At 31.6% G+C, this 26,557-nt stretch overlaps 3 protein-coding genes across 3 annotated transcripts in view; 1 reads left to right on the top strand and 2 right to left on the bottom strand.

The window, feature by feature from the left end:
• The window catches only part of LOC148304956 (ciliary microtubule inner protein 2B-like), a 36,689-nt gene extending 25,614 nt beyond the window's left edge, over positions 1 to 11,075 (top strand). The window contains exons 2-4 of the mRNA XM_088267516.1: positions 7,622 to 7,723; positions 8,998 to 9,353; positions 9,952 to 11,075. Coding sequence (XP_088123642.1) covers positions 7,622 to 7,723; positions 8,998 to 9,353; positions 9,952 to 10,184 — 691 coding nt within the window. The 3' untranslated portion in view covers positions 10,185 to 11,075. The remainder of the gene's footprint in view (positions 1 to 7,621; positions 7,724 to 8,997; positions 9,354 to 9,951) is intronic.
• Positions 11,076 to 13,175: 2,100 nt separating this feature from the next.
• On the bottom strand, positions 13,176 to 17,332 carry LOC148304955 (RAB6-interacting golgin-like). Its single transcript, XM_088267515.1, has 4 exons — positions 17,147 to 17,332; positions 16,622 to 17,030; positions 14,755 to 14,895; positions 13,176 to 13,750 (listed from the first exon to the last, which is right to left on the bottom strand). Exons 1-4 carry the CDS (start codon positions 17,208 to 17,210, stop codon positions 13,480 to 13,482), a joined length of 885 nt encoding a protein of 294 aa, XP_088123641.1. The 5' UTR covers positions 17,211 to 17,332; the 3' UTR covers positions 13,176 to 13,479.
• A 649-nt stretch (positions 17,333 to 17,981) lies between these two features.
• LOC148304954 (mini-chromosome maintenance complex-binding protein-like) lies at positions 17,982 to 26,364 on the bottom strand. Its single transcript, XM_088267483.1, has 9 exons — positions 26,057 to 26,364; positions 25,777 to 25,959; positions 24,934 to 25,305; positions 23,630 to 23,870; positions 22,791 to 22,908; positions 21,652 to 21,831; positions 21,209 to 21,452; positions 20,400 to 20,564; positions 17,982 to 19,519 (listed from the first exon to the last, which is right to left on the bottom strand). Exons 1-9 carry the CDS (start codon positions 26,156 to 26,158, stop codon positions 19,325 to 19,327), a joined length of 1,800 nt encoding a protein of 599 aa, XP_088123609.1. The 5' UTR covers positions 26,159 to 26,364; the 3' UTR covers positions 17,982 to 19,324.
• Between the last annotated feature and the right edge of the window lie 193 nt (positions 26,365 to 26,557).

Raw genomic sequence — 26,557 nt, 5'->3', positions numbered from 1 at the left:
TATATATATATATATATATATATGATTTTTTTAATAAGACAAATTGGCAACATAGTTTGGTAAATAAATGGCCACTAATAGAGAATGAAAATCTCCGTAATTCTCAACTACGGAAGACATTGCCAAAGATGGATTAGATTTTCTTTGGAGAAGTTTATCGCGACCGGTAGATGTATCGGCTCCAAGTTGGTTATTCCACCAGAAGTGGCGTGTCGAAGGGCAATAACACTTTCGACGGTAACATGTTCTGTTTACTTACATTACTTGCAAGATTTTGTCTAAAGAATACTTAATGTATTGGTCGATAAAGGTAAAAATAATCGTAAAAATACTCGACTTGTCATCCGATTTCCGACATTTGATTGTCCGCGACTTAATTTTCTTTAATCCCAGGTAACATTTAACTAAATTTATTTTTCCTTAAAACACCGTTTTGTATTAAAGAAAAAGAAGTTATTTGAAATAAATATGTGATTTAAAAAGAAAATAGTTATTGTAAGGTTTTTCATTCATTCAAACCCTTATTCGCACCCCAATGGTGCATAGGGCACTGCATCATATAAACGCAGTGTTATCTTGATCTTTACACATGAAGGAAAGGTGATCAGTCCTCTGCTTCAGATACCAACCAGTCCAAAGTAATATTGAATTTACATAAGAGTGAAAAAATCACTTCAATTTATTTGACACCCCCTGGGAATCGAAACCGAGACCTTCAGGACGGTAGCCGAGCGTGCTGACCATTACAATACGAAGGCGGACATTGTATTGAAAGGTAGAGATAAAAAAAACATATATAAAAAGGTATGTTGAGATGGTTTAAGCATCAAGAAAGAACAGTAAAACAAATTTATGTGGCGAATATGGTTGGTAATAGGAACAGAAGAAAATCGAGGAAAACTTGGCATGTTCAAGTATTTCAAATGCTTTGAAGTGGTCAGGTCAGGAGCCTGAATAATCGGCGTGTTGTATGAGGAAATGCATGAAAATGGAAGAGGCGAAGATTGTCTGAGAAGCCAGATTGGCATGGCGTTCTATTCTCTATGTCTATAGAGATAGGGGGAAAAGCGTGATGGTTAACTGTTAATTAATTAGTTTAAAAATATAAAGAACAGTCATTTAAGTAACCGATTATTTAAATATCAGTAACGACTAATAAATAATGTTTACTTTTCCAGGAATTTTCATGATATTGGCTTTAACGTCAGCAGTTTATTCAGGAGTTGTAAACAAACTTGATTTTTCAGGAGATCGTTTTTAATGTTTAAAAATGTACTTTGCAACAGATCTTTTTAGGTAAAACCTGGAGGTTTTTTATGCATTTGAAAAATATTTAGTATATTTAAAAAAATAATTAAACAATACCTTTTCTTCAAAATGCAAAAACAACACTTTCTGCCCTGTAAGTATTGAAATAAAAATATGCCGCTTTTGCGCGGATAAAATAATTTTTTTGAACATTCCGGAAACATGCACAACTACCTTTTTGATATATGAAGTTGCTAAAAGGAGTGACCGATATATACAACAGTATGTCCAGAATATAAAGATGTAGAAATTACTATTTTTCAGTGAACAATCGCATATTTTTATGTAATACATTAGTGTCTTTAAAATTTCATCTGGTTTCTTTTCATTTTAATTTTACCATAAAAGAAAACAATGTGACGAAGCTGTATCGTAAATTCTCTGTAATGTTTGTCAATTAATAATATTCAGGTACCTTTTTATAATCACTCAGGAACTTGAGTACTACAATATGCAATTCCTTCAGTAAAGTACAATAAATCTTTATAATGGCTGTTCTTTAGTCAGGAAACTCGGAGAAAATTACCTGAGAAGTTTAGCAGAGGTGGCCAACTGTTATCTTATACCTAATCTTTTTTATCATAAATTGTAATAAAACTATTTTTTTATACTTGTATCTATTCTAAATCTCCCAAATCTTTAGAGATCCTTAGCATGTTTTGTATTCCAGCATGTCAGCAATTTATACGCAACAGGTGTTTTACTTGTGACAGGTAAAAACGTGATTTATAAGTATATTTTATTGCAATGGCAGCACCTTCTGTTGAGTGTTTAAGCAACATACACAAATACTAAACAGGCAGCGTGCTTCTTTGCGATGATTTCATTAAAAATTATAATTTATAATTTCGTCAACATTTGCGAGTATGTATGTATGTACCTACATATGTTACATTGGTCCAAATTTATGGAAATGTTTATACCAAAAAACTAACTCCTTTCTTTCTTTCTTACGGATACTTTATTTAATATCTTAAAATACAATTGTTGTACTAAATATAAAATAATCTTTTGTAAGAAAAAACAGCTTCCATACTCAATATCTTGTAAAATATAAACTTACGAGTACCTAGTCTATTAGATTGTAACGAACCCAATTGAAGAAATCTTTTTCTACATTAAATAAAAGTTTGTTTCGTGTTCATCCGTTCTCCACCCCTGTCGTGGTCAATTATGCTCAAGACAAATGTAACTTCACTTTCGGGGGCTTTTACCAAAATCACACGAGGGCTGGGATAAGAAAGTTGTACTCGGGTATAAGGAATGATGCGAAAACTCCAGATACGGGGGGATTTACGAACTGAAAGATATTTTTCAAACTCTTTTCACTGAGAAATATTTATGAGAAATAATATCCATCTATAACAGGTATGATATAAGATATAACACTCATTTTCAGGGCTGTAAAAATATAAAATAGTATTGTTATTTTTACGTTCCGCATAAGCATATTTTTTAATAAATAAACATTGTGAACCGTAATGTCATGTATACTCGTAAGTGGACCAACTGGGAAATTATTGATGCAATGTTTGTTCTATTGATAGGTACTTTAGTCTATGTACACAGGAACGAAAAAATATCACCCTACTTATTTATGTAGTTCATCTTGCTCATATTATTTTATTTTATTATTATTATGTATTATTTGTTACTCCGGGTATATACATATATTTTTTATAATGTAAATGAACCTTTTGTGATAAAAAATAAATATATAATAAGTAAAACATAATGCATAAATATTTTTCTCGATATTCTGTATTAACAAATGATTAAACATAACAAAAAAATGCTTATGTACGCGTTTGTTAAAAATCATAAATCTTAGAAATTTTGTGTTTTGAAACCATTCACTTCGACAGTAAAAACATGTCTTTTCAAATAATTTTTTTACCACAATAATAGCTCCACCTGTCTAACGTAACGACAACAGCAAAATAATCATTGCTAATGGTGGAAAGCGTCCTTCTTGATAGCTGCATTGTGAAATAAAAAAGGTTTTTAGAAATGTCTGCTTCGTCTTCTCTTTATTTTTAATGAAAAAAAATAATGGAAGCAGACTGCGCCAACCTATATGGGAATAAAAATGTATTATACTTCTAAATTATAGGGTTTTAACCTGTATTTGAATTACTCGCCAAATTTCATTATCTCACGCTTTCCCATAAGCTTTTCCACGTATCTATTTTCATCCTCTCATACTTTGTTTGTAAATAAAACACCCTCCCTGCATTCATGTCGTGTACTCACATACCACTACAATTATGTCTCTAAGGGCGTACCACTTTTAAAATTGCACCAACCCTCAAGCTCCAACCCTTAGAAAGAACTATTAGGGGTTGTTTATCACGTTTCTGCAAGCAGCCGTGAATGCGGTATCGGATTATTATGGCAATGCCGCTTTATTAATTTTAAATCATTATTATGCACTGCTATTTTCTTCTTTATTGCTTTAATATTGCTAATGGAAAACGCCAATCTGATACAGGAGTTATTTTCATATTATTTTTTGACATCTCATCAAAGATGAAGAAGAATATGGAAGTCTGGAATGTTGGTAAATGTTACACGTGTGTAAAATGATCACTTAAACCAGCATATGACGGTCGTCAGCCCCTGACTTCCATATTCTTCTTCATCTTTGATGAGATATCAAAAAATAATACACAGAATTCATTCCACCGCGCGGAGAGATCTGTTCGCACCCGATTTTTTCGAAGATTGATTTTTTTTTGAAAATGAATTGATTTTTTTTATACTCTAAGGAGTAAGCCCTTCAATAAATCTTTTCTTTTCAAAACCATATACATATTTTTTTTTTCAAGACAAAAACGAAAACCATATACAAATTTTTTTTTTCAAGACAAAAACGGTATTTTAAGAAAAAAATAGTTTTGTCAAATGTTGCCAGGGCTTAGAGAAAATTAGGTGGCATTTTACGTATATTGGGCCTTAAGGCGGGATAGTTAAAATTAAAATTCTTTAAACCGAGTAAACATTTAACGTTTTAATAAGCCGCTTTTGCTGAGATATACATAGTACATTTTCTGGGCATTCTGAAAACATGAACAACTGAAAACTTACGATTTTTGATATTTGACGTTGTTGAAAAAAGTGAGCGATATACAATTTTCTTTTTAAAACAATGTGCGCGTACTAACTTTTATTAGACATCTCTTTTAAATATGATGTCGTTATATTAACTGCATGGTTTGGCTCTGTACCTAATCATTCATACGTTACATATATGTAAATTCTCAGTTGTGGGATTGGTAAAACTTCGTTTGAACATCAACAGAAACTTTTAATAAAATCGCTTGTAATAATGTTGTACTTCTCAGTAATGGGAGTATATCACGCAAATATTACGTGCAAATTTTAATGGGTGTCTATTATCGCCTGCAAAAATCACTTGTTCCTTTTACACGATAATCTAGAACTCATCACACAAGTTACACAAATCAAATCAATCCGCGTTATCTATATCCAACAGAAAACTACTTCCAAACTTGGTAATTTTATTCACATTTTGAGTGTCTAAATACGCGTCGGCCTCCGTGGTGTAATAGTTAGCGTATTTAGCTACCGTGCTAGAAGTCCCGGGTTCGTTTCCAGTGGGGGTGAAGATAAGTATTAGTTTATTGATTAGGCGTTTAATTTTTAGAAATCCATTTTTATTTATGTATTAATATTCTAAATCAAACATAGATTTTTTGAGTCTACTAAGCTGTATTTTATACAAAAACATATAAAAAATTTAATATGGTTACAATATCGTTTCATTCAACAAAAATTCGTTTGAAAATGCCATAACTAGGCGAAACAGTTGTCACAATATTATTTTTTATGGGTTTTTGTTAATAAAATACAACTTAGTAGACTCATATATCAATATTTATTTAATATTAACCCTAGACTGGTTCCTAAAGCGCAAGAGTGATCACCTTGACTTTGTGTAAGTAACGATCACTATAACACTGCGTCAATACGATACAGTGCCCTATGCACCATTGGGTGCGAATATGTGTCAGAAGAAGAAATACTTGTTCACAAATCTGTGTGACATTTTTTTTTTGACAACCTGTTTAAAAAATGTAGACTGACTCAGTCAGCCACTGTTTGTGCCTAAAATTTTTCACTCAAGAACTACATTAATTTCTATAATTTGAATTTATATTTCTTACTATACTACGGGTATTATACTATTACGCGTAATAGTATAATAGTATAGTAAGAGAAGTCAGCCCACTTGCAGTTAGGAATATGCTACAAAACTTATATGTTGAGATTTTCTTGAATGTTTTTCGCAGATACTTTGTGGAACATTTTATAAACTTTATAAAATTAAACAACTTTGTTTTAACCCCTTTTTTATTTTTACACTTTATCCAACCGGTTTCGACAAGAACCTTGTCATCATCAGGGTTTTTACACTAAATTCTAATTTTGTCGAAACCGGTTGGATAAAGTGTACCAATAAAAAAGTGGTTAAAACAAAGTTGTTTAATTTTATAAAGTTTATATGTTAAGAGCCCAGCTAACTAGATTTCAGTCACTTAGAACATTTTTGAAATTGTATTGCTATGGCAATCTCAAAAAAACATGTCGATGTAAAAATTGACGGTGGACCTAAGACGTTCATGTTGATTTTCTTCTGATTAGCACCTTCAAAGCTCATATTTATTTTTAAACCTTCGTGCTTTTCTTTGAATGATAATTTCCCAAAGAGAACTTTCATGGCAATTTGCACGATTAAGACGATTCGTACTAATCTGGAACAAAGTTCGTACTGAAACCATAACATTTGAAGGCTTCTCATAATTGGTTCACCATATAGTGCAAATTATCCAAACGTTACATGAGTTAGGTAAACGTTACTATAAAGAAATGTAAACTACGTTAAACATGGCGATGCGATTCGTTCAAGCTCGTACCAGTTCAAGATTTTCTTTAAGGCTACTTTTATGTACGTATTACTTCTGAAATGTAGTGTGAGGCGATATGAACAAACGCCAATGTTCAACAACAACAAAAAGTCGGAAATTAGACCTAAAAAGTACGGAAAATCGAAAAGTTTTTAATAAGCCTAGTGTGTACAAAGTTATACTAACCCACCTTATGATATATACATAGATAATAACACGTTGGTTACGGTAACTGCTAAAATATAACTAACTCACTAATCATCACGCCGCTTACCCGCAGGGTAGGCATAGAGAATAGAACGACACACCACTCTGTCTTTGCAAACACATACGGTTGGAAGTAAGCATGTATGCTAAACATAGAATTAATCCATGTTTCACCCTTCGACATTTTCTCACGCCTCTTTCATACAAAACTAATCAAAGTTTATAAAATGAACCTATTCTCACACGGAAGTTAAACCCAGTCTTAAATTTGTTCTCTATTTTTATTTTTATAGCATTGTGTAGTGTTTTATCGACGTAAATTATTTAACCCTAGAATAGTAAACTATCGTTAAAATTACGAAGGTGAAATGACGATTCCTGGAAAAAAAACAAATGTTCACGTCGTTCCCGCGCCCCCTGCTTCACAGTGCCTGCCTAGTGTATATACTTTTTTATATTTTTTATTATTACGTTATCTTTTAAGGCCCAGTATTCGTTAAGTCGAAACTGATTTTATATTATACGCAATTGTTTTTTTATGAAAACACTGTTTTTGCATTGAAAAATAAGTTTTTCCTCGAAATAATTATATGGTTTTGAAAAGAAAAAGTTTAATAAATTATAAATATTTTTTTCTCTATATATTCTAAAAAACAAAAAAAAAAACAAAAATACATTATTTAAAAAAAAAACCGGGCGTAAACAGATATGTGACCTCTCTCGTGGAATGAATTCTGTGTTTGCGAATATCCCCTTAAACCCAAAGAATGTCAACTATGTATTAATTCTAAAATAATTTAAGGTTTTTTTACTATCTTATTTATTCCCGTATTATTTATATTTTTTGTTTTTAATGTTAGGTAATATTTTTTATTTATATAGATAGATAAAAACACGCCTGTATTTGAATGTAACGTGTCAAAATTTTGAAATAATTGGTGAAAAGCTTTGGAAGATTTAAGAATTAAAACAAAAGAACATTTACATTTTTATTTAAATAAAAAGATAAAACGATAGAATTACAATACTGTGTCAAAAATTCAATGTTATTGTCACATTTTAGTTGAACGATGCTACGAACGCGGGAAAATGCTTGTGACAACTTCGCAATGCATCCTTCTTCCCGCTTTGTTCCGGGTCCTCGGAAATTATCGATCTGTTTTCTGTTTATTCCTTAGGTACACGGGTCACTGTCCCACGCTCAAGTTCCACTACGGACGCTGCTATGGGACGAAAACAAGAGAAATCATGCAAGATCTGACATCGCGCGGAGTGTACAAGTAAGAATTTTGCTAATTTCAACCTAAAATGATTTAAAAACAAACGTATGTTTTGCAATGGCGATGAATCCACAGGTTATGTCGCTGTTTACAAATCTAGGTCAAGACTTCGGAACAATGACATTTTTTGCTGTAAATTTTCATTGTAAATAGATTTGCTGTGAAGGTACCCTAACATTGTAGTGTTGAAAGCGTGATTAAAAAAGGTACATAGATATCTAAATAAAAATATAATACATATTCCTTATAGTTTATACAGATGTACGCATAATACAGGATTACTATCGAAATTGAACACAGAATTTTTAAAGATATTTGCTTATTAGGTTTTTCAAGATTTACTTTCCAATTTTTTTACTAAGTTCGATTTCCGCCATAAAAAGAGACAAATTAGGTTGTTTGTATGTTTTAAAAATATTTTGTGAATATTTGGCGCATCCAGAAATCACACTAAGAACAAGAATGTTTTTGAGAAGCGTTGTTTTTCCCATCCAATAGCAATAGAGTCCTAAATTCATTATTTTTTTCTGAACTCATTGCAGGGTTTAATTTTTTTATTATTCAAAATACCTGAAAATAAAAATTCCAATTAATTTAACAGTAATTTACTACAAATTACAATCAATTTGAAAAATAAGAGCCTCCAGCTACTATACAAAGTGTACGCCAGGGGTGCACAACATGCGGGCCGAAGCCCACAATCTGGCCTGCTTTCGTTTTCTAAACTGAAGTATATAGACAGACTGACTGCTGACAAAATATTTAGACAATTACTCAACCAGCCAAAAGGATGAATTGATTAAAATCCTATTCATCCTACATGGATGACAATTTTTCCAACTTCTCACATGATTACATCTAACATATCGTAGTCATACAGGAGAAAGAGACCAAGTGCATTTCTTACAAAAACATGATCATTAACTATTTGATATCTTACTAGCTTAATATTGGGCAGAAAAAAATCCCTTTGGATTTTAAAGTTGGAAGTATAATATATTGACTTATTAAAAATGACTAACTGCATTGATGTTTATTTTCTTGCCAAGCAAAAGTGACTTAAATGGCCCTCCTAAACATTTTACGTTTTGTTAGTTGGTCACTTTCTCCTGTACGACTACGATATGCATTATTAATCTATTTTACAATTATTTCATCATTAATTATGATCTTAATCTTATCTTATCCAACCTAACCTAACCTTGATCATAAAAATACGTAAGATTAAAGAAAATGAAGTTTACTTATTTTGTAACTTGTATTTTTCATAACAGTCGGAAACCTCCAACCTTCCGCATAGAAGATTACTCCATGCACAAGCCGGTTACTGTCACGAGGAACACCGCAATTCCAAACCATTACAATGACATAGAATACAGAAGCAAGAGACACATTCTCGGTTACACCGGCTACATTCCCGGTCTCAACTTCCGCTACGGCAAGTCCTACGGTCGAGCAGCCGACGACAGCATGGCGGAGTTCAGTGCCAAGCAGTCAGAACTCAGGAGGAGGAAGGAAGTTGACAAGAGATACACGAGATCTAGAAGCGCGCCCAAAATGGAACCCATAAGGAAAGGTGATGAAGTCAAACGATCCATGAGACAATTTGAAGAGAAGAATAAGTACAAAGGTAGTATGAAAATTTAATACTGACCTTAAAACAGGCGCTGTTACATAGTTAGGTAGACTCTCGACTGCAAAACTTTGTGTTGTGGGTTCGATTCCGGCCAATTGCAAAATGAATTCAATAAATGTTTACTTTTAATTAGGCTGGGTGTTTGTGACATATTTTTCATATCTGACTTCCCTATCCTTACTATCCTAACTACAGATAAACCTCTAAAAACAAAGACTTAACAGGGAATTCCTTATAAAAATAAATGTTTATATTTATCATTACAAAGATATTACGGTTTAGTAAGTACGTAGATTATTTTTTTATTGATATTCCTTGGTGATGATGTTATTTATTTAACATTTATATTACAGTTTGTAAGTCATTACAGCAAATTCATTTTTTATATTATTTAATGACTTTAAAAAGGGCAAACACTTCAGGAGTATTGAAGGTTAAGTAAAAATTGAAAAATATTGACGTATTGAAGTATTTAATATAACACACTTGGTTAAATACCGTTTTGTTGTTGTTTCCCTGTAGCAGCTCTAAACCCTTGTTTTGAATTGACTTTGTTTATGTTTTCTGATTCGTTTATGTTTGGAATTTCCAGAGAATAATACAATCTCACCAGAGTTTCCGCCGATCGCTGGCTACACAGGCCATATTCCCCACATGAAGGGTTCGGAGGCTTCCCTGAGCCAACGGTACTACTGCGCAGCTAAAAAGGGACTAGAGCTGCTACAGAGAGAGAAAGACGACAGGCACTCGCTAGAAAAAGCTAATGATAGCATCGAAAAAGTCCTCAGGGAAGCCGAAGGGAAGTATTCCTATGGAAGAGGATAACATACGGGGAAAAGGATGTTTTTTAGGAAATAACATCCTTTTCAAAATGCAACTTAATTAGTACTGGTGCACACGTTCGTGAAATCAAATCAAACAAGCCGCATAATCAAATCAGCATTGCATAGGTATAAAAATGCAACCAGTGCTTATTTGGCTCTCACATTATGGCAAAGCCACATTGAAAAATCAAAATAAAACAAACCTTATGTAAGGGTAAATCAACAATAACGCATACATACTTGTGCAAAGCTTTATTTTTTTCAGTGTATCCCTTGCGTCTTGATGCAATTGATTTGATTCTGCCGTGGGTTTGATTTGATTAGACCATATGTGTATCAAAGCTTGATGATGTGGATAATATCCAAGGGAGTCTTTAATTAAATAAACTATTAGAAACAAAATGATTAAAGTTTAAAGTATTAAATGTGTTCTTTAGGATGCCATTTTTAAAAGTTCTCCACAGTAAAAAGCTCGTAAAAAATAATGAAAATCAGCCTTATCATGTCTTTAAAGAATTATAAACTGATGTCTAAAAATATTGATGTGCTTATTGTTATGTAGGAAAAGTATTTCATTAAATATAATTAACTTCAAATAACACTGATATGTGTATTTTACTGTGTAATTTATCTTTTTTTTGTATGACTACTTACTTTGGAACAATATTTATTTAGATAATATATTGTCATACTTTGTTAATTCTGCACCAATCAAATGAAGTGCTGTATATGCACAGTTACAGTTTTATTTCTTTATATTTGTCATAATATAATTTTACACATCATATACCTACTCGGAACTACATAGTATTTGGGGAAATAACATGTAGTTATTTTTCCATTGTGTTTCTCAGGGCAGCCAGGATGACATTAATAAAACTTTGTTTCATTTTGTAAATGCATTTTATTTTTAAATATAAAAATAAGTATTGTATTAATTTTATTACATTACAGAGTACAAAGATATGTATTTGGTGTTAAACCTTCATAAGGAACAAAAGAACATAAAGTATTAATACCGAGGACTGTATTAATTAGAACATGCCTTACACAATATAAATACTACATTTTAAGCATAAACTAATTGTACATTTTAATTAGTTACTGTGTTGTATAATACACAAATAGGAAATAAGAATAAAGTGATTGATAGATGTAATACAATTGGTTAGTTAAATGTACATCGCGGGAAGACTTTGTCAAATTTAAGCATATTTAATAAACTAACTTTAAAAAATAAAATGAAAGCGTTTACTAGATCAAATGTTGACAAAATCAGCTACATGTCAATTAAAAATTCAAATCCTATAATTGACAAAGATACAATCAAAAAAATATTATGATTTTCTAAGAAATATTGCACCTATCTTAAAATAATAGGGAACAAATTTGGCTACTACAAATAAGATTCCAGATTAAATTGCACTCTGCTTCAAATACATTATTTTAATGAGAGAAATTTATTTTTCTTTTACATGTTCATTATAATATGACATTCCTTTTTACTGGAGATAATATTTTACACACAAAATGCTTGAATAAACTTAATTTAATGGCAGGTGCACTGTTAAATGTGAATACAGGAAGAATATTTAAAAAAATATACAAGTCCCAGATTATATTTATACTGTTTCAACTTATTAATTTAAATGTGCGACATGAACAAAATGTTGCCTTAGTAGCAATATTATCAACCTACACAATAGACTATTTCAAATATTGTGGCAAGGAAACGCAGGCATCATGGATTGTACATAATGTTATGTAAACATTGAATTTTTTTTATATAAACTGAATAAATCTTGCCTTATAAATAATAAGTAGGTTGATATTTAGTCAACCAAGTATTACAATTTAATTTCATCGATTTTTTTTAATTGGCAGTACAAACTTAGGAACACGAAGGCCTTTAAAACATACCTAATTAAAAATATGTATATCATAAGCAACCATTTTCTAAGACCTTATATTTCCTATTCATGCTCAACAATATTTTTATTGAAATATTGCAAATGAAGCATTCTAATCTCTTGCGCGACTACCAACTTCCACTTTCTTCAGCCTCATCTTTTATACTTAACTATTTCTTAAGTGTATCTGTAATGTTGGCTTAAAAAGGCTGGTTTAATAATATAATTGTAAAATAATACTTGTACAAAAATATAATGGCTATGTCGATGTTTTACGAGTACTTAATTATTGTATTTATTGTCATTATTACTTGAAATACCTAAAATAAAATAAAATGGACACCACCTTAAGACAAAATTGATAAGACATCAATACTGCGCTCTAATTACTTATCTGCCAGATATAAAAATGTAACATTGCTGTCAAAATACTCAATAAAGTATTAGACAGTTTATTATTTAAAAAAATACAGCAATGTCTAAAAATCACATTTTTAACTATTAACAAATTCACCCCTAGCCTGCGGCGGTTTTCGATATCCCAAAACATTTAATTAAACAATAAAAGTTGTCAAGAAAATACATATTTTTTACATTATAAATTATTTGTAATTTTATCTTCAGCCATGCTCTAAAATTGCAATTGAAACACCACAAGGTAAAACTTACCCGAATTTAACAACATTCACAAATTTAATCACTCACTACCCTCTATTGGTAGCACTGATAAAAAAAAATACAAACAAATAATTCTTAATGTCGACAAACACATTTTTTCAAAAATTTTATAGTTGTTTTACCACACTTAAGATTTGGGAGATATATTTAACAATAATTCTCAAATATTAAAACTGGGTTTTTAAAAAAGAATATTTTTATCAAGTATTGTAGAGAAGAATTTGTTTATAGGTTTAACTTTTTTGCTTTAGTGTTTTTGAACAAATTTAGTGTTAAATATCAAGATGAACCTTGATATCAATGATTCCGCAGGCTGAGTATTAAATATAACATTCCCTTTTATAACCAGCTTATATGTTTTAATAAAATTCTATTGTAATGTCATAAAGTCTTGATTTCCATAATTTTTTTTGTCATAAATAAATTATTTTATTTGGGATTAAGTTAGGTTATAAGAAGTGTTAGAAAATGTACTATTTGGCAAAACATCGATTGTTATTAATGCACTCACTGGACTTAATATAGCAGAGTTAAAAATACTCCTGTTTAGTTTTAATAATTCTGAACATTAATGTTATAAATAGGATTATTTTAAAATTTGTATAAAAATATTTATTTGTATATACGTACGACACATTGTATAAATTTATAGCACCAATTTGAACTGTCTCACGCTCATAAGAATAAATACTGTTTTCAAAAACACTCCTAGTCTTCTCGAATTATGACTTTTCCATCTTCCATCTCCAGCATTTTCCCTGTCTGCTCGCACACTCCGTCGCACACCTTCGGCGGCGTGGCCTCTCCTGTATTATACGCTAGCTGATCCATCAAAGACTCGAGTTTCTTCGCTTTTCTGGCTTCATTGTGGGCGATGAGTGTGCATAAATGTTCAGTGAGTAGCTCCTTTTTCTCTTTCTCTTTTTGCATTCTTAATTTGGCATTCAAAAACTCTTTTTCCACACGGAAATAATTTTTCCTTAAATAAAAAAAATAATACAAATCAATGAATGGGATATAAATTGGTCTCTTAAAATTTTAGCTCGCTTTCTGTTTTGTGGATAAATCATTACAGAATAAGTCTTTTAATCTGTCCCGGAGTATGGCCGGACATGGTCGTCCAAACAAAGCTACCCAAAGGAATATGGGTGTTAATGAATGTTTAACTAAAGCCTGGTTAAATTTATTTCTAAAATGGCACTTCTACTATCATCTGTAGTTTTATTGAAACACTAAAACCACACTTAAGATTATTATTTTGTTTTACCCATGACATTTTTATTATAACGAAGTTTGTGTGATGTCATTGTAATGACGCTGTCAAAGAAAACCCATGAAATGAAACATCGATAAATCATGTTTACTAATGTAAATATAATTTTTCTATTCAAGAAGATTTGTATTAGCATTGACTATGATATAAAATATGAAAAACAAAAATAAATGAAAAGAAAACTCACTCCACAGAAACAGTTTTGTCCTCAAAAACTCTTATCCCGGGCAGATAAAAGCTTTTTTTTTTTTTTAAATAGAGATAATTTTGGTAAAAATGATAGAAATCATCATAATAACAATAGGTGTCCGAAATTAAAAAATATATACATATATGGGTAATAATAGGTTTGTTTTATGTGCCTCAATTCACTTCATGATGGACAATTTTAAAAAATTCTACAAATATGTAAAAGGTATAGGAAAAAATCAAAAAATACTACTTGTAAAACATCAGTGCAGTCTACTTATTAAAATGAAAACACTGAAAAGTTACAAACTTTACAACCCTCACAGTATTTTACCCCTAACAGCGATACAAAATAAAATAAATTGTAGATTGCTGAATTGAATTTGTTATAGGTGTCTCAACTTAATATGAAACATCTATCAGTTTTGATATATCATCCGTAGGGTGAATAATCAAGTATATATCGGTCAGAATAAATAATAAAAAAAATTAAATTGAATATAGTTGAAAAGATCACTTACTCTGCTTCTGAAAAAACAAGAGAAGCATTATCTATTTTCTTCCTGAGTATCGAAACATCATCAGATAGTTGAAGGTCTAAAGTTTGCAGTTCTTTTTTTATACTCTCCAATCGGCTGACCTCTTCGGCCGTCTGTTTGGATCTGGAATTAGGAAAAAAGATAAAAGCAACAAATCGGTCCAATGTAAAAAAGTAAATGCTAAAAATATTTTGTATGATATGTACATGTTTAGCAGAGACTAAAACAGCAAAAGTTTAAGTTAAAAAGTTTGTATGTGTAATACCAATAGTGGAGATGTAATGAATATCTAATATTAATATAAATTAACCTTTACTCGAGTAAAACTGTAAAAATCAAATAAAAAATGAAGCTCTTATATTAATATAAGTTTTCAAATACGGGTACACAATTTTCAATCGCTTTTAAATTTAAAAACAATATTATTAATTCACAACCTTTCAGGGATGAACAATTTCAGGGTGGAATTTTTAATTACTAAAAAAACAGAATGGAATAACACATAGTGAATGCTGGGAACAAAGTGAATGGTGCACTGAAATCAGTTAGGTATAGCAAATAAAAACCTATCAGCGGAAGCTAAACTGGCAGTGCACAACGGAGTCCTGGTTCCAACTCTAATGTATGGAAGTGAAACATGGAGTTGGCAAACGAAAGATGAAAGTAGACTGAATGCAATCGAAATGCGATCTCTCAGAAGAATGTGCAACAAAACGATGTATGATAGATGTGCAAATAGTGAAATAAGGAAGGAATGCAAAGCTGAGATAAGCATTATCGATAAAATTAAGAAAGGTGTGTTGAGATGGTTTGGACATGTAGAACGAATGAGTGAGGAAAGAACGGTAAAACAAATTTATGAGGCGAATGTTAGTGGGAAAAGAAGCAGAGGAAGACCGAGAAAAACATGGCACGATCAGGTATGCCAAATACTTGAAAGTGGTCAGGTTAGGAGTCGTAACAATCGGCGGGTATGTATGAGGAGATGCATGAACGTGGAAGAGGCGAAGAATGTTTGAAAGGACAGAGTGGTTTGGCGCTCTATTCTCTCTGCCTACCCCTGCGGGAAGCGGCGTGATGGTTAGTTAGTGAGTTAGAATGAAACATAATCCCTTGCTGAAACATGTTTCATTTAAAATTTTAATAATAATAAAAAATCATTAACCATATTTTTTTTTACGTGATTGAACCTTGGATCCGTACCAAATATTTACGCACACTAATAATTCACAATCTGACAGAAAAAAAAGATAGTAAATTATGATTAAACTACTTTTATAGTGAGAAACACAAAACTTGCTATATTAGATATAATAAGGTATTTAAAGGTGTATTTATCTTTGAAAATACTGCAAAATTTTAATACATACTAATACTTCTATTAACCATTATCCACACTCAATGGTGCATAAGACAAATTGATGCATTTTTAATTCGATCATTTATTATATGAAGATAAAGGTTCAGACTTCAGTACCAGACCAGAGTGATATTAAATAAATATTAGAGTAAAAATCTCCTTTTTGACTCCTCTGGGAATCGAATCGGGGACCTCCACGAAAAGCCAAATGCGCATAACACTACACTAAACTGATTGTGTTTTTTCTAATGCCTGGATAATGATATCATTAATTATAATAAAATTTTAGTGTCCCTATATGTATTTCATACACTATTTACTAAGCAAAATGGGAGTCTGGTGTACTCAGATAATTGTGAGTCGAATGTACTAGGAGTGGGTGATGAGGTAGGAGGCAGCAACTTGCGTACACATATTATGGGGTAAGTTGTGTATTTTAATCAGTATGTCACAACCAATACAAATTATTTAATAATATTGATGACAAACCTGTCTTCTAACGCTTTTGATAACATTTCCCGCCTTTTTCTATTCTGTTCCTCAAAGAGCTTTTGTTGTTGCTGAAAAGCTTCCAGATTGATAGGTTTCTCCCTTTCACAAACATCGTAATTCGGACTAAGAATCACTTCTTCAAAAACTGTATCATTGGGAGAAGAATTGAGAACAATGCTTTGGTCTATAATTTTATCAGACAAATGTTTTAATTCATTGTCAGGTTTAGGGACATCAGTTGAAACCATACTTTCGACCACTGTTTCCTGGACCGGCGGCTTGCTTAATCGTGCATTGTGGTCAATAATTTCAAATTTGGGATCTCCGGATAATTTTTTCAGTGTAACGGAATGAGGAACATTCTTTGATTTCATAATTGATTTTTTAAGCGATGTTTGTAGAACTTCTATAATATAAAAAAGCATTTAAAATATGAGTTACATTGAAAAGTTACAACTAAAAATAAACTTTAAAACAAACATTTGACATGCAAGAATAACTTGTACAATAAATAAAGATAACCTTTCTTGGGACTTCGTAAATTCTCGATGTCTTTATCTGTAAATCCTTTAAAAGTTCCAGACATATTACTAGTATATTATTACATAAAAATCACATATTAAAAAAGTAAGCAACACGTAAATTGCGCTATGACAGAACGAAACGCATTCTTGACACTTGACACGTCAAAAACATTATTCCATAGACAAAAATTTATACATCACATTATATTATGGCACAGTAGGTACTTATGTCTATGAACCCAAGTCGACAAACATCCGTGTGTAAATAATAGCCGTAATCTTCAGCATAAATTATAAATACATTTGTGCACATACGTGGGGGAGAACAATTACTGTTCTTGCCTATAATTTTTCAATTCAGAATTATTATAATTTTGATCTTAAAGAGTACACCAACTTTCATTTAGGCTTTAAAACTTACAAAATTTAAGCTTACATAGGGACTGACAAGCGGTATTACATAAGCCGTGGATAGAATTCAGTCACTTGTACATTTCAACAAAAATATGGGAAAACGTTCGTCTAGTTATTTCCCTGCGTCAAGCTTTGGGATAATTGTGGGAAGAGTAAAGAATTTATTACTCTGTAGTGACGATAAGAAATCCAAAGCCAGGAAGGCTACCCTCTTCCAACCCCTTGCGACCCTCAATCTTTCATTTTGTGACCAGTGCAGGATAGCATTCTTTTCACCTCTCCATTATGTGACCAAACACCTCAGTAAAAAAATGTAGCATTCGCAAATCGTAGATACATATGATTGTAGTGCTACCAAGTACATTCCACTTAAATTATTTGCATGATGTACACAGAAATATTCATAATAAAACACTTCAAATGATTGACGAGCTATATTTTATTTTGAAAATATCAATATAGAAAAAAAAAATACTTCCTAAAAATGTATTTACTTTAACGTAATGTTTTCCTTATATATATTTTAATTTTATAACATTACCATAAGTATAAAAATGTACAAAAAAACATGCATAAGATCAATGTCAAATTCCATCAGAGAACTGGTTCATTGAAGGAATTATATCATCTAGCACCGCTGATTGACAATGAAGTTTAGGAAAAATAAAGAAATTTCAAAAGATAATAATATTTGCACCTCTACGAACACAATGTTGCAGATGATACCATGTATGGTCATTTTAATAAAATAATCAGGTGCAGCTACTTATGGAAATGGTACAATTTATTTGTTTGTGTAATGTATGTCTATTAATACATACATATTAACTTAAATATGGCTATAACTCTAAGCAGCGAAGTAAAAAAAAACAACATTAACTTAATCTTTACAGTGAGATGAGTTTGTACAGTGATTTTTACAGTTCATTTTATTAAGAAAGTAATTGACTTTTGAGTTTTAACACATTTCGGATGGGTATTTTTTACACCTGTGGACCGCTGGTGATGGGATTTGATAATTAAGTACATATGGTTAAGACCTTAACAAAGAGATTGGTATTATATTGTATATCATATTTATATACATATAAACATCCGATAATTACTTGTTTTCTGACTTTGAAATAAGGCCAGTGCAGAAGGTTTCAAAGCATAAATTTTCCCGTCCTTAAGCATAAATTGACCGAATGGGTAGAAATATCTTTCTCGTCCTTTCTGTTTAAAGAGAAAATTAACCTTTACTCGGTAAATATTTTAACCCTTCAAAGTACATTTAAAGGCACGGGGCATGAATGTTTTATGTTAGAATAAAGTCATATATGAGAAAAATCAGAATATGGCATCCAAAATTGTTTTCTTAGAATATATTCAGAGTTTTATTTTTTAAATGCATAAACTGAAAAATAATCCCACGGTTGCATCCAACTTTCGGTAATGCCAATAAATTTTAAGAGATAAGAAAATTTATGTTTTTTTTATGTTATACAAGACTTTTAGAAATTTGAGATGTGCCACTTTTGTAATGATGCAAGTTGTTAAGTTGTGCTTTTAAAAAAAAACAGAGTATTTTCACAACACATGTAAACGGACCAGCAGACAAAAATCCATTTTATTTTTTAAATTGTTACTAACAAGTGATACAGCACATTTACTCACTCATGTATTCAATAATAAAAGCTAATTTTTTTAGCTATCGAGTAGGTTAGTTTGAAAAAATTCCGAAAATCTGTGAGGGAATAGATAATCATATCGGAATAAATCTTCATTTCTTTAGTCTGAGCTCTCTTTCCTGCTCCATCTGCTTAGCAATAGTCCAACATTCCTGATCCAACTTGTTTCGGCCCTTGGATAGCCCTATTAGTCTGGTAAGCACTAGGAGGTTGTGCAAACTCTCCGCAGTGGCTTGCTTTCCGGTGTCGGGATTGTTACGCATTTCTACAAAGTCCTTTTGAATATACTGAAATTGAACAGACAAATGAGCAAGGAGAAACTAAAATATAAAGGTTAGTCAGATGGTAAATGAGAACTTTTAAACGGTTATTGTGACCGATTATCTGGGATCACATCACATTGAGTTGCAAATAAATGAGGCTTTTTCTTCTTATTCATGCTACTTTTCATTTGCGGACATTACTCAGATCTTTTTTTATTACCCTCCTAGATAACGGATCAAGTCAACAAGCCAATCTGTGTATTTATTTTATTTTATTGGAAGGAAAAACAACAGTTACAATATATGATAAATCAGAATACAAAAAAAAATCATGAGTACCAATTACAGTTCTTCACACCTATGCATAAGAAAAGTCTATATATAAGAAGATACATGAGACAAGGATGGGATAAGGAGAAAAGGAGATGACAGTGATAGGAAAAGAAGAAAAGGAAAGGACTGGGAATAGAATTACCCTTTTAGGTTTATAAGATTTCGAACAATTTAGCTTTAAAGTTTGTTGGAGTAAAACATATCAAGGTGGGTACAACATTCATTGAATTTCGCACAACTTCGATAAATAAAGGAAGTTTTCAAATAGTTATTTGATGGTGCTGGATTATAAAAAGTGTATGTTTGTATTGGATAAATTTTAAAAAGACGTATTTGATTGCATACCAAATCATTATGTATGACCATACACTTATTTTTTTTATTATAAATTATTGCATCGCCGGACATATTGCTGAGAAGCAGTTGGAGATCATTCATAACAACCTTGATGATCCAAATATAAGAGATTACATATCCAAAGATATTTCGCAAAATTATCAAAGTCATTGCCCAACAAATATTATTTATATAAGGGAAAGATATTGTACATAATTAGTAAACAAAATATTACCTCAGGTTCATCTTCAATGGTGAATTTAGCCATTTGCATTGTTGTTAGGTATACTCTTATTTTATGTAATACATCCTTATTTAAGTAGTGTTTGGCAGCTTCAAATATCTCATTCACAATTGCTACATTATTTTCATCTACCACAAGAGGAATGTGAAAATCGCTCTGGAAATATATAGAAAAGAAACAACTTATCACAGGAGACCAATTTTTTGGAAATTTTATTTTGCAAACAAGGAAGCAAGGTAACAAATAATGTCACAAAAGACTTAAATGGAGATTCCTTAAATAATATGAAAAAAGGGATTATATCCATAGAATGCATCACAGTGTAAAAGAGAATTACATAATAGATCTTGGCACATTGTTTGCGGGAAACGCTTAATAGCGTCTTTCACAAACTGTTGGTAGAGTGGAAGATGTTTATAAGGGTTCTATTTGCTTTTGGTAGAGCGGGACACGCCAAAAAACATTGTACTGATTGGAATTGGGTTTGCGGTTACTTGTGATTAGTATGCAACCATAATTAGTATACTATTAGGGTCGCGGTTGATGACAAAACCGCCCGACAATGTGCTAATATGTATCAAATAATCTTTTTCCATATTTAGGTGATTTCTTTTGATTTTAATTAACTCACTATATATGTACATAACAAGTGACTAACATGCACAGATGCACTTTCCCATATGGTCATGTGTACAGGTTATATGATTTATTACAAACTGTAAGGAATTAGATTCCAAGCAGTCACTAAAAAGGTAATATTGAGAGATTGATTGTAGTAAATAATAGCAATATTCACTCACCGGTAAGAGTGATTTTCCTTCGGACAGAATCAAGACAGGAATGTCGCAGTCGTAATCCATTTGATAAAATTTGAAGTCATACTTTATCTTCTGTGTCAATATCATGTTACCAAGAGCTGTGAGATTGGATACCCCAGTAGGATCTAGTTGACCCGGTTCCATCTTGGTTTCATCCAGTACTAGGTGAGTGTTCTTACTCAGTTGCAGAATACCACTCGTTAGACGGTTGCACTCATAATCTTTCCTAAAATAATCAAATAAAGTAAGAAATTGCTATTATGTATTTTAAAAGTATAACTCGCATATAAATCAAAATTTCTATTTTTCTGCTGATATGACAGAGAAGTTGGGGAAGGAAAATATGGAAAAATGCATCACAGACACCCAGATCAAATAAAAATAAATCTATCTCAATTTCATATTGCAATCGGTTTTCAACTTACTTGGGTAAAAATGCTAATGTATTCATATTGTCAAGAGTTAATGGAAGGTAATAACTTTTGGTCAGCATCATTTGCAGGATAGAATAAAGATGCGTTGTGTATTGCGGATGAAGAGCGGCAGGTATTTTGGACAGGTTTAAAGCAAACTTTCCCAGTGTTAGGACATCCTTTCGTATATACCTGTAAGAGAAGTTATCAAGATTAATGTATAGCAGTCCCTAGAAGTGATTATTTCCAGCGTTTTTGCATATTTACTCAAATTACAAATCAAATCAATATAAATATCCCCTACAAATAAACATCTAATACATATATATCTAGAAAAGGTATCAAACTTTAAAACATACTATTTTACTATCCAAGTTAAAAACTTCTTTTTTCATTGCTTTGCGCACTCTCCAACCTTTGTCGTACTTTACTGGTGTTTTAAATTTCCCGGAAATAATTTGCATCTATATTTGATACAAAAATATTTGACAACATGTATCAAATTCATACACATATACAAAAGTTATGCGCTTAATTTCACTACTAAATAATTTTTCAATCTTGTAGGTTATTCTAAATTCAGGTCATGTTTTTTTTTTTACATATTTTAAACGTATATAAATAAATAATGCTTGGTAATTATTTATACAAGATGACATAAGTTAATGATATGTGGCAAAGATTCAATAGTATTTTTTTTTAATGTGTAGGGACAATAAGAGGACTTTTCTAAATCATTTATATCCAGAGAGAAAAAAATAATACAGTCTCATGTTTTGAATTAATAAAATACTCCACACTTTTTAGAATTCATACTGTATAAATATAATACTTGTATGTAGCTTCCATATTACAAACACGCATGTCTACAGGCCAAAAGACAAGCCAATAAAGCATGCAAATTGTAGGGAATCTATTAGCGATCAAAATTAAAAAGTGTACCAAATCAGTGAATGCTTGAATTGTCTTAAATGGTTGAGAATTGACAAGGATATTCATTATCTCGTAATGCCTATTAACATGAGGTTAATATTATATTGGCTCGGTGGAATATCTTAAAAATTGGCCTCGTGTAAATGGTAAATGAAGGACCAGTAAAAGAATATTTGGAAAATTACATGCTTACATGCAAAAATGTAAATGAAACATACACACGAGAAATGAGGTAGCAAATTAGGTAGTCCGCTGCCAAGGAATCCCCGAATAATAATTCTGTCAATGTTAGCCGTAAGTGTTCTCTGGCTTCGTTAGCTTCCAAGAATTGTTTTTCTGCAAATACAATATATGTATTATTTAAAGATAAATACACCCACAAAAATTTTCAAAGAATATCTGGAGAAAAAATATCATTTCTGTGGTAGTAAATTGCTAGAAGAAATATGGAAGACAGAATTTTATAAACATAACCGTTGCGAAGAAATCAAAACTCTAAAATAAAATAAATATTTTTAGGTGAAAAAATAACAAAAACAGTGAATAAAATCGAAAAATCTTATCAAATATTTTTTTTATTTAAAAATTCTCTGTGAAAAACTTTTCATAAAAAAAAACATGTGTTTTATAATTTTTTCCTGTTGTCTCATAATTTTATATTACAATTTTCAGGCGGAATATTTTTTAATTGAAGACTGAATTATTGAATGTTTTATACGAAGACAAAAAATCAACTGGAATTTAAAAATATTTCTTGAATTGATGAGCTTTTGCTGTTGAACACAAGCAATGTTTTCAAAAGAGAATATTATTTACATTAATTGATTCACCAATCACTTTGTGATAGAAATAAGAAAGAAAAAAAATATGAAACAGCTCTTCAACCTTCAACGTCCCAAAGGCATAAGTCTAAAATTTAGACTTAGTTTCACATACGGTGTTTGAAAATGATGCGGAATATATTGAAACACGTTTCACAATATATTTTAAGAAAAAGTAATATTTACTAAGTAAAACTTAAATTAAAAAAGAAAACATTTTTTAACTTAGAAAATACCTGTGTCAAACTCTCTATGGATGAGAGGATTGCAATGATGTAAGGTCTCAATATGCACGGCGTGTATTCGGGGAACTAGACTTGGGGGAGGATTGTGAGTTAGCGTTTCCACATCCATATCTTCCCCTGTTGCCTCGTTCTTCTTACCGTTCCATTCGTTCCCCAAAATAGGGTCCACCGACAAGAATCCCACTACTTCTACCATGTCGTTCAGTTTCAAGGTATCGTACTCATTGTATACCTAGACAAAGATAATTATTTATTAACACATTGTCTGCGGGAATTTTTTTTTTTTTTTGTCCAAGTGACTGAAATCTAGCTATGCAACACCGTTTATCATGTCCCTACTCAGGCTTCAACTTTATAAGTTTTATAGCCTATGCCTACTTGTGAGTGGATTTACTCTTTATGTTTAAATTTACTATAATTTCATGTAATTCATGAGTGAAAATTCGAAGCAAAAACACTCGCCTTGTCTGCGGGAAACGCTTAAAAGTCTTTTAAAATACTGTGAGTAAATAGCGGGAGACGCTTATAAGCGTTATACATATTTGGTTACTTTTGGCAGAGCGCGAGAGACGCCGAAACATGTTACACAGATCGGAATTGGGTATGCAGTTACTTGTGATTACTATACTGAGGGTTGGGCAGCAGACTGTCTGAGTATAATTAGGGTCGGGGTTGATGAAAAAACCGCCCGACAAATGTGTTAATGTTGAAAAATGGCAAATAAAAGAGTGTATAAACACTTTAAGCAGGCAATGACAGGTCATAAGGTCTGTAAATGGCCAGTTTTCTATATTCCTTACTCGTTTCTGTTGAGATATTCATAGTGAATAAGAGTTCAAGTAAATAATAAAATGGCAAACAATACGCCAACTGATTTTTCAAATGAGAGTTATGTTTTAAGGGAAATATATATATAATATTATAGTTCGTTAACACTTGAAATAAAACCCAGGACCCCACAATGGTACCTCCTATACATTATGGATATGGATTATTATTTTTAAAAAAATTACGGAATATCCACAAAGCCAAACAGATATAAGCACTTTATTTGGAGATCTAATGATACCACTAACAGTTTGAAAAAGGGCTATGATAAAATTCTTAGATAGAATTTATCACAGCATTGAAATGGATTGTATGAAAGTGGAATTCGATCCAATAATTTTGTTTTATTTTGGATTAATTACCAAAAAAAAAATTAAAATGGAATTCTATCAAGTAACTACATTGACAATAAATTTTACTAACTTTCAATAGGCTCAGTTATTATAAATTTAATTCTGATTTATTACCTTTGTCAGGCAAACTTTGCCGGTAGCATCGGGCAGAGGAAAGTTCAAAATGTGTTCATGTGACACGGTTACATTTTGGGCATTCTGATTTATCTCTCTATTCCTGTCTTTGTTAGACTGTCCAGACTCTCCGGTCTCCATGGCGCCAGAGTGGTCTTCATCAGTCTCATCGAGGCATCTCTTCAAATTAGAGCCGGGCTTGGAGCCGCCCTCCTTGGACGTGCTGGGCGGATGCTCGAGGTGAGGCATGAAGTGGAACTCGTGCTCCGCTTTCTGCGCCCACTCGTTAAAACCGGGAAGGGATATTGTGACGATAGTTTGTCGCTCGGCACTTTTTAAGTTTGCAGAATTGTAGTTTAAAACTTCATCTTCCTATATCATTAAATAAAAATATTAAATAAAGAAAAAACTAGTTTTATGCAGTATTTACACCCGTCAGCTAGACGCGTGACAGGTCCTGCTCATCTGAAGATGACAAAAAAGGAAAAATCTAAGATAATTTCAAAGTACAGCCAGAAGGTACCTGCACTGTAATTTTTTTTAATGTGTTTTTTAACCATATCACAAACAAAAATGCTATAGTTTAAATTATCTAAGTCTATAAGTATTTACATTCTGTGAAATAAATAACTGGACGAGTAATTTTAAAGGCACACGCAAATGATCTGTCTTTCAAGAAAAAATTCTACATTTAAAAATTTGTGCAATAATATGTTTGTTTTATCCCGAAGTCATACCAATTTAAAATTGGAATGTTTCTAGCAATAATTAAGTACTGATAGTTTCTGTTGATAGCAAGTGACAGTTGTTTATTTTATTGATTGCGAGTTAATTGGAACCTACAGCAACATCGGCAGTATCTCGGTACTTTCCAGAGCTCAACCGCGCCGCTTTTGTTTGTTTATTGATAATCTCGAACGTATCAAAATAGAATTCAGGATTGTGCATATCTTGTATCATGCCCCTGAACCGTACCAGCCGGTTATCTTGTAAATGATGTAGGGCATTTGCATTCAGCAGAGGGACCTGCGGAAGGTTAAACAAGGTCATTTCCCAATCATAATAATACAAAAATACATTTCCCAAATAACAGGTGGCGATAACAATTGAAAATTCTAAATACCTTATTGCGGTTGACCGGGTTTGAAAGAAGGTCGCTGTAATGTTGTTCGAATTTCAACCATGTATCTGGGTTAACCTCTTCAATATCTATAGGGCAATCCATTTTATAATAAGGATACTTTTAATTTGTATAAAATAGAAAGGCAACCCGGCCACTAGGATGCTATCTGCTTTTGCGTGAGAACGGAATGGAAAACGTTTTACCGAAAAGAAAATTGCACTAAACACACATGCGCTGACAGAAACGGCGCGAAAATTTCAACAGCAGAATGAAAATATTGTATATAAATGAGAACAAATTATGTCAAATATGTGATTGAAATAGACTGGTGTGTTTATGGACCCAACATGCACTTCTGACATCTATCGACATAGTTTCAAGACGTATCAAGGAAAATAATTTGAATGCATGTAATTTTCAAAATTTCAAGTAAAAATAAAATTATTCAAATTGTTCATAAAGATGATTCTTTAACTTGTTTTTTTCTTCACAAGTTTATAA

The sequence above is a fragment of the Brachycentrus maculatus genome, unplaced genomic scaffold, assembly GCF_059751285.1.
Source record: "Brachycentrus maculatus isolate JH-2025_06_01 unplaced genomic scaffold, ASM5975128v1 h1tg000297l, whole genome shotgun sequence".
Classification (NCBI taxonomy): Eukaryota; Metazoa; Arthropoda; class Insecta; order Trichoptera; family Brachycentridae; genus Brachycentrus; species Brachycentrus maculatus.
This window is presented reverse-complemented; position numbering and strand designations above follow the sequence as displayed.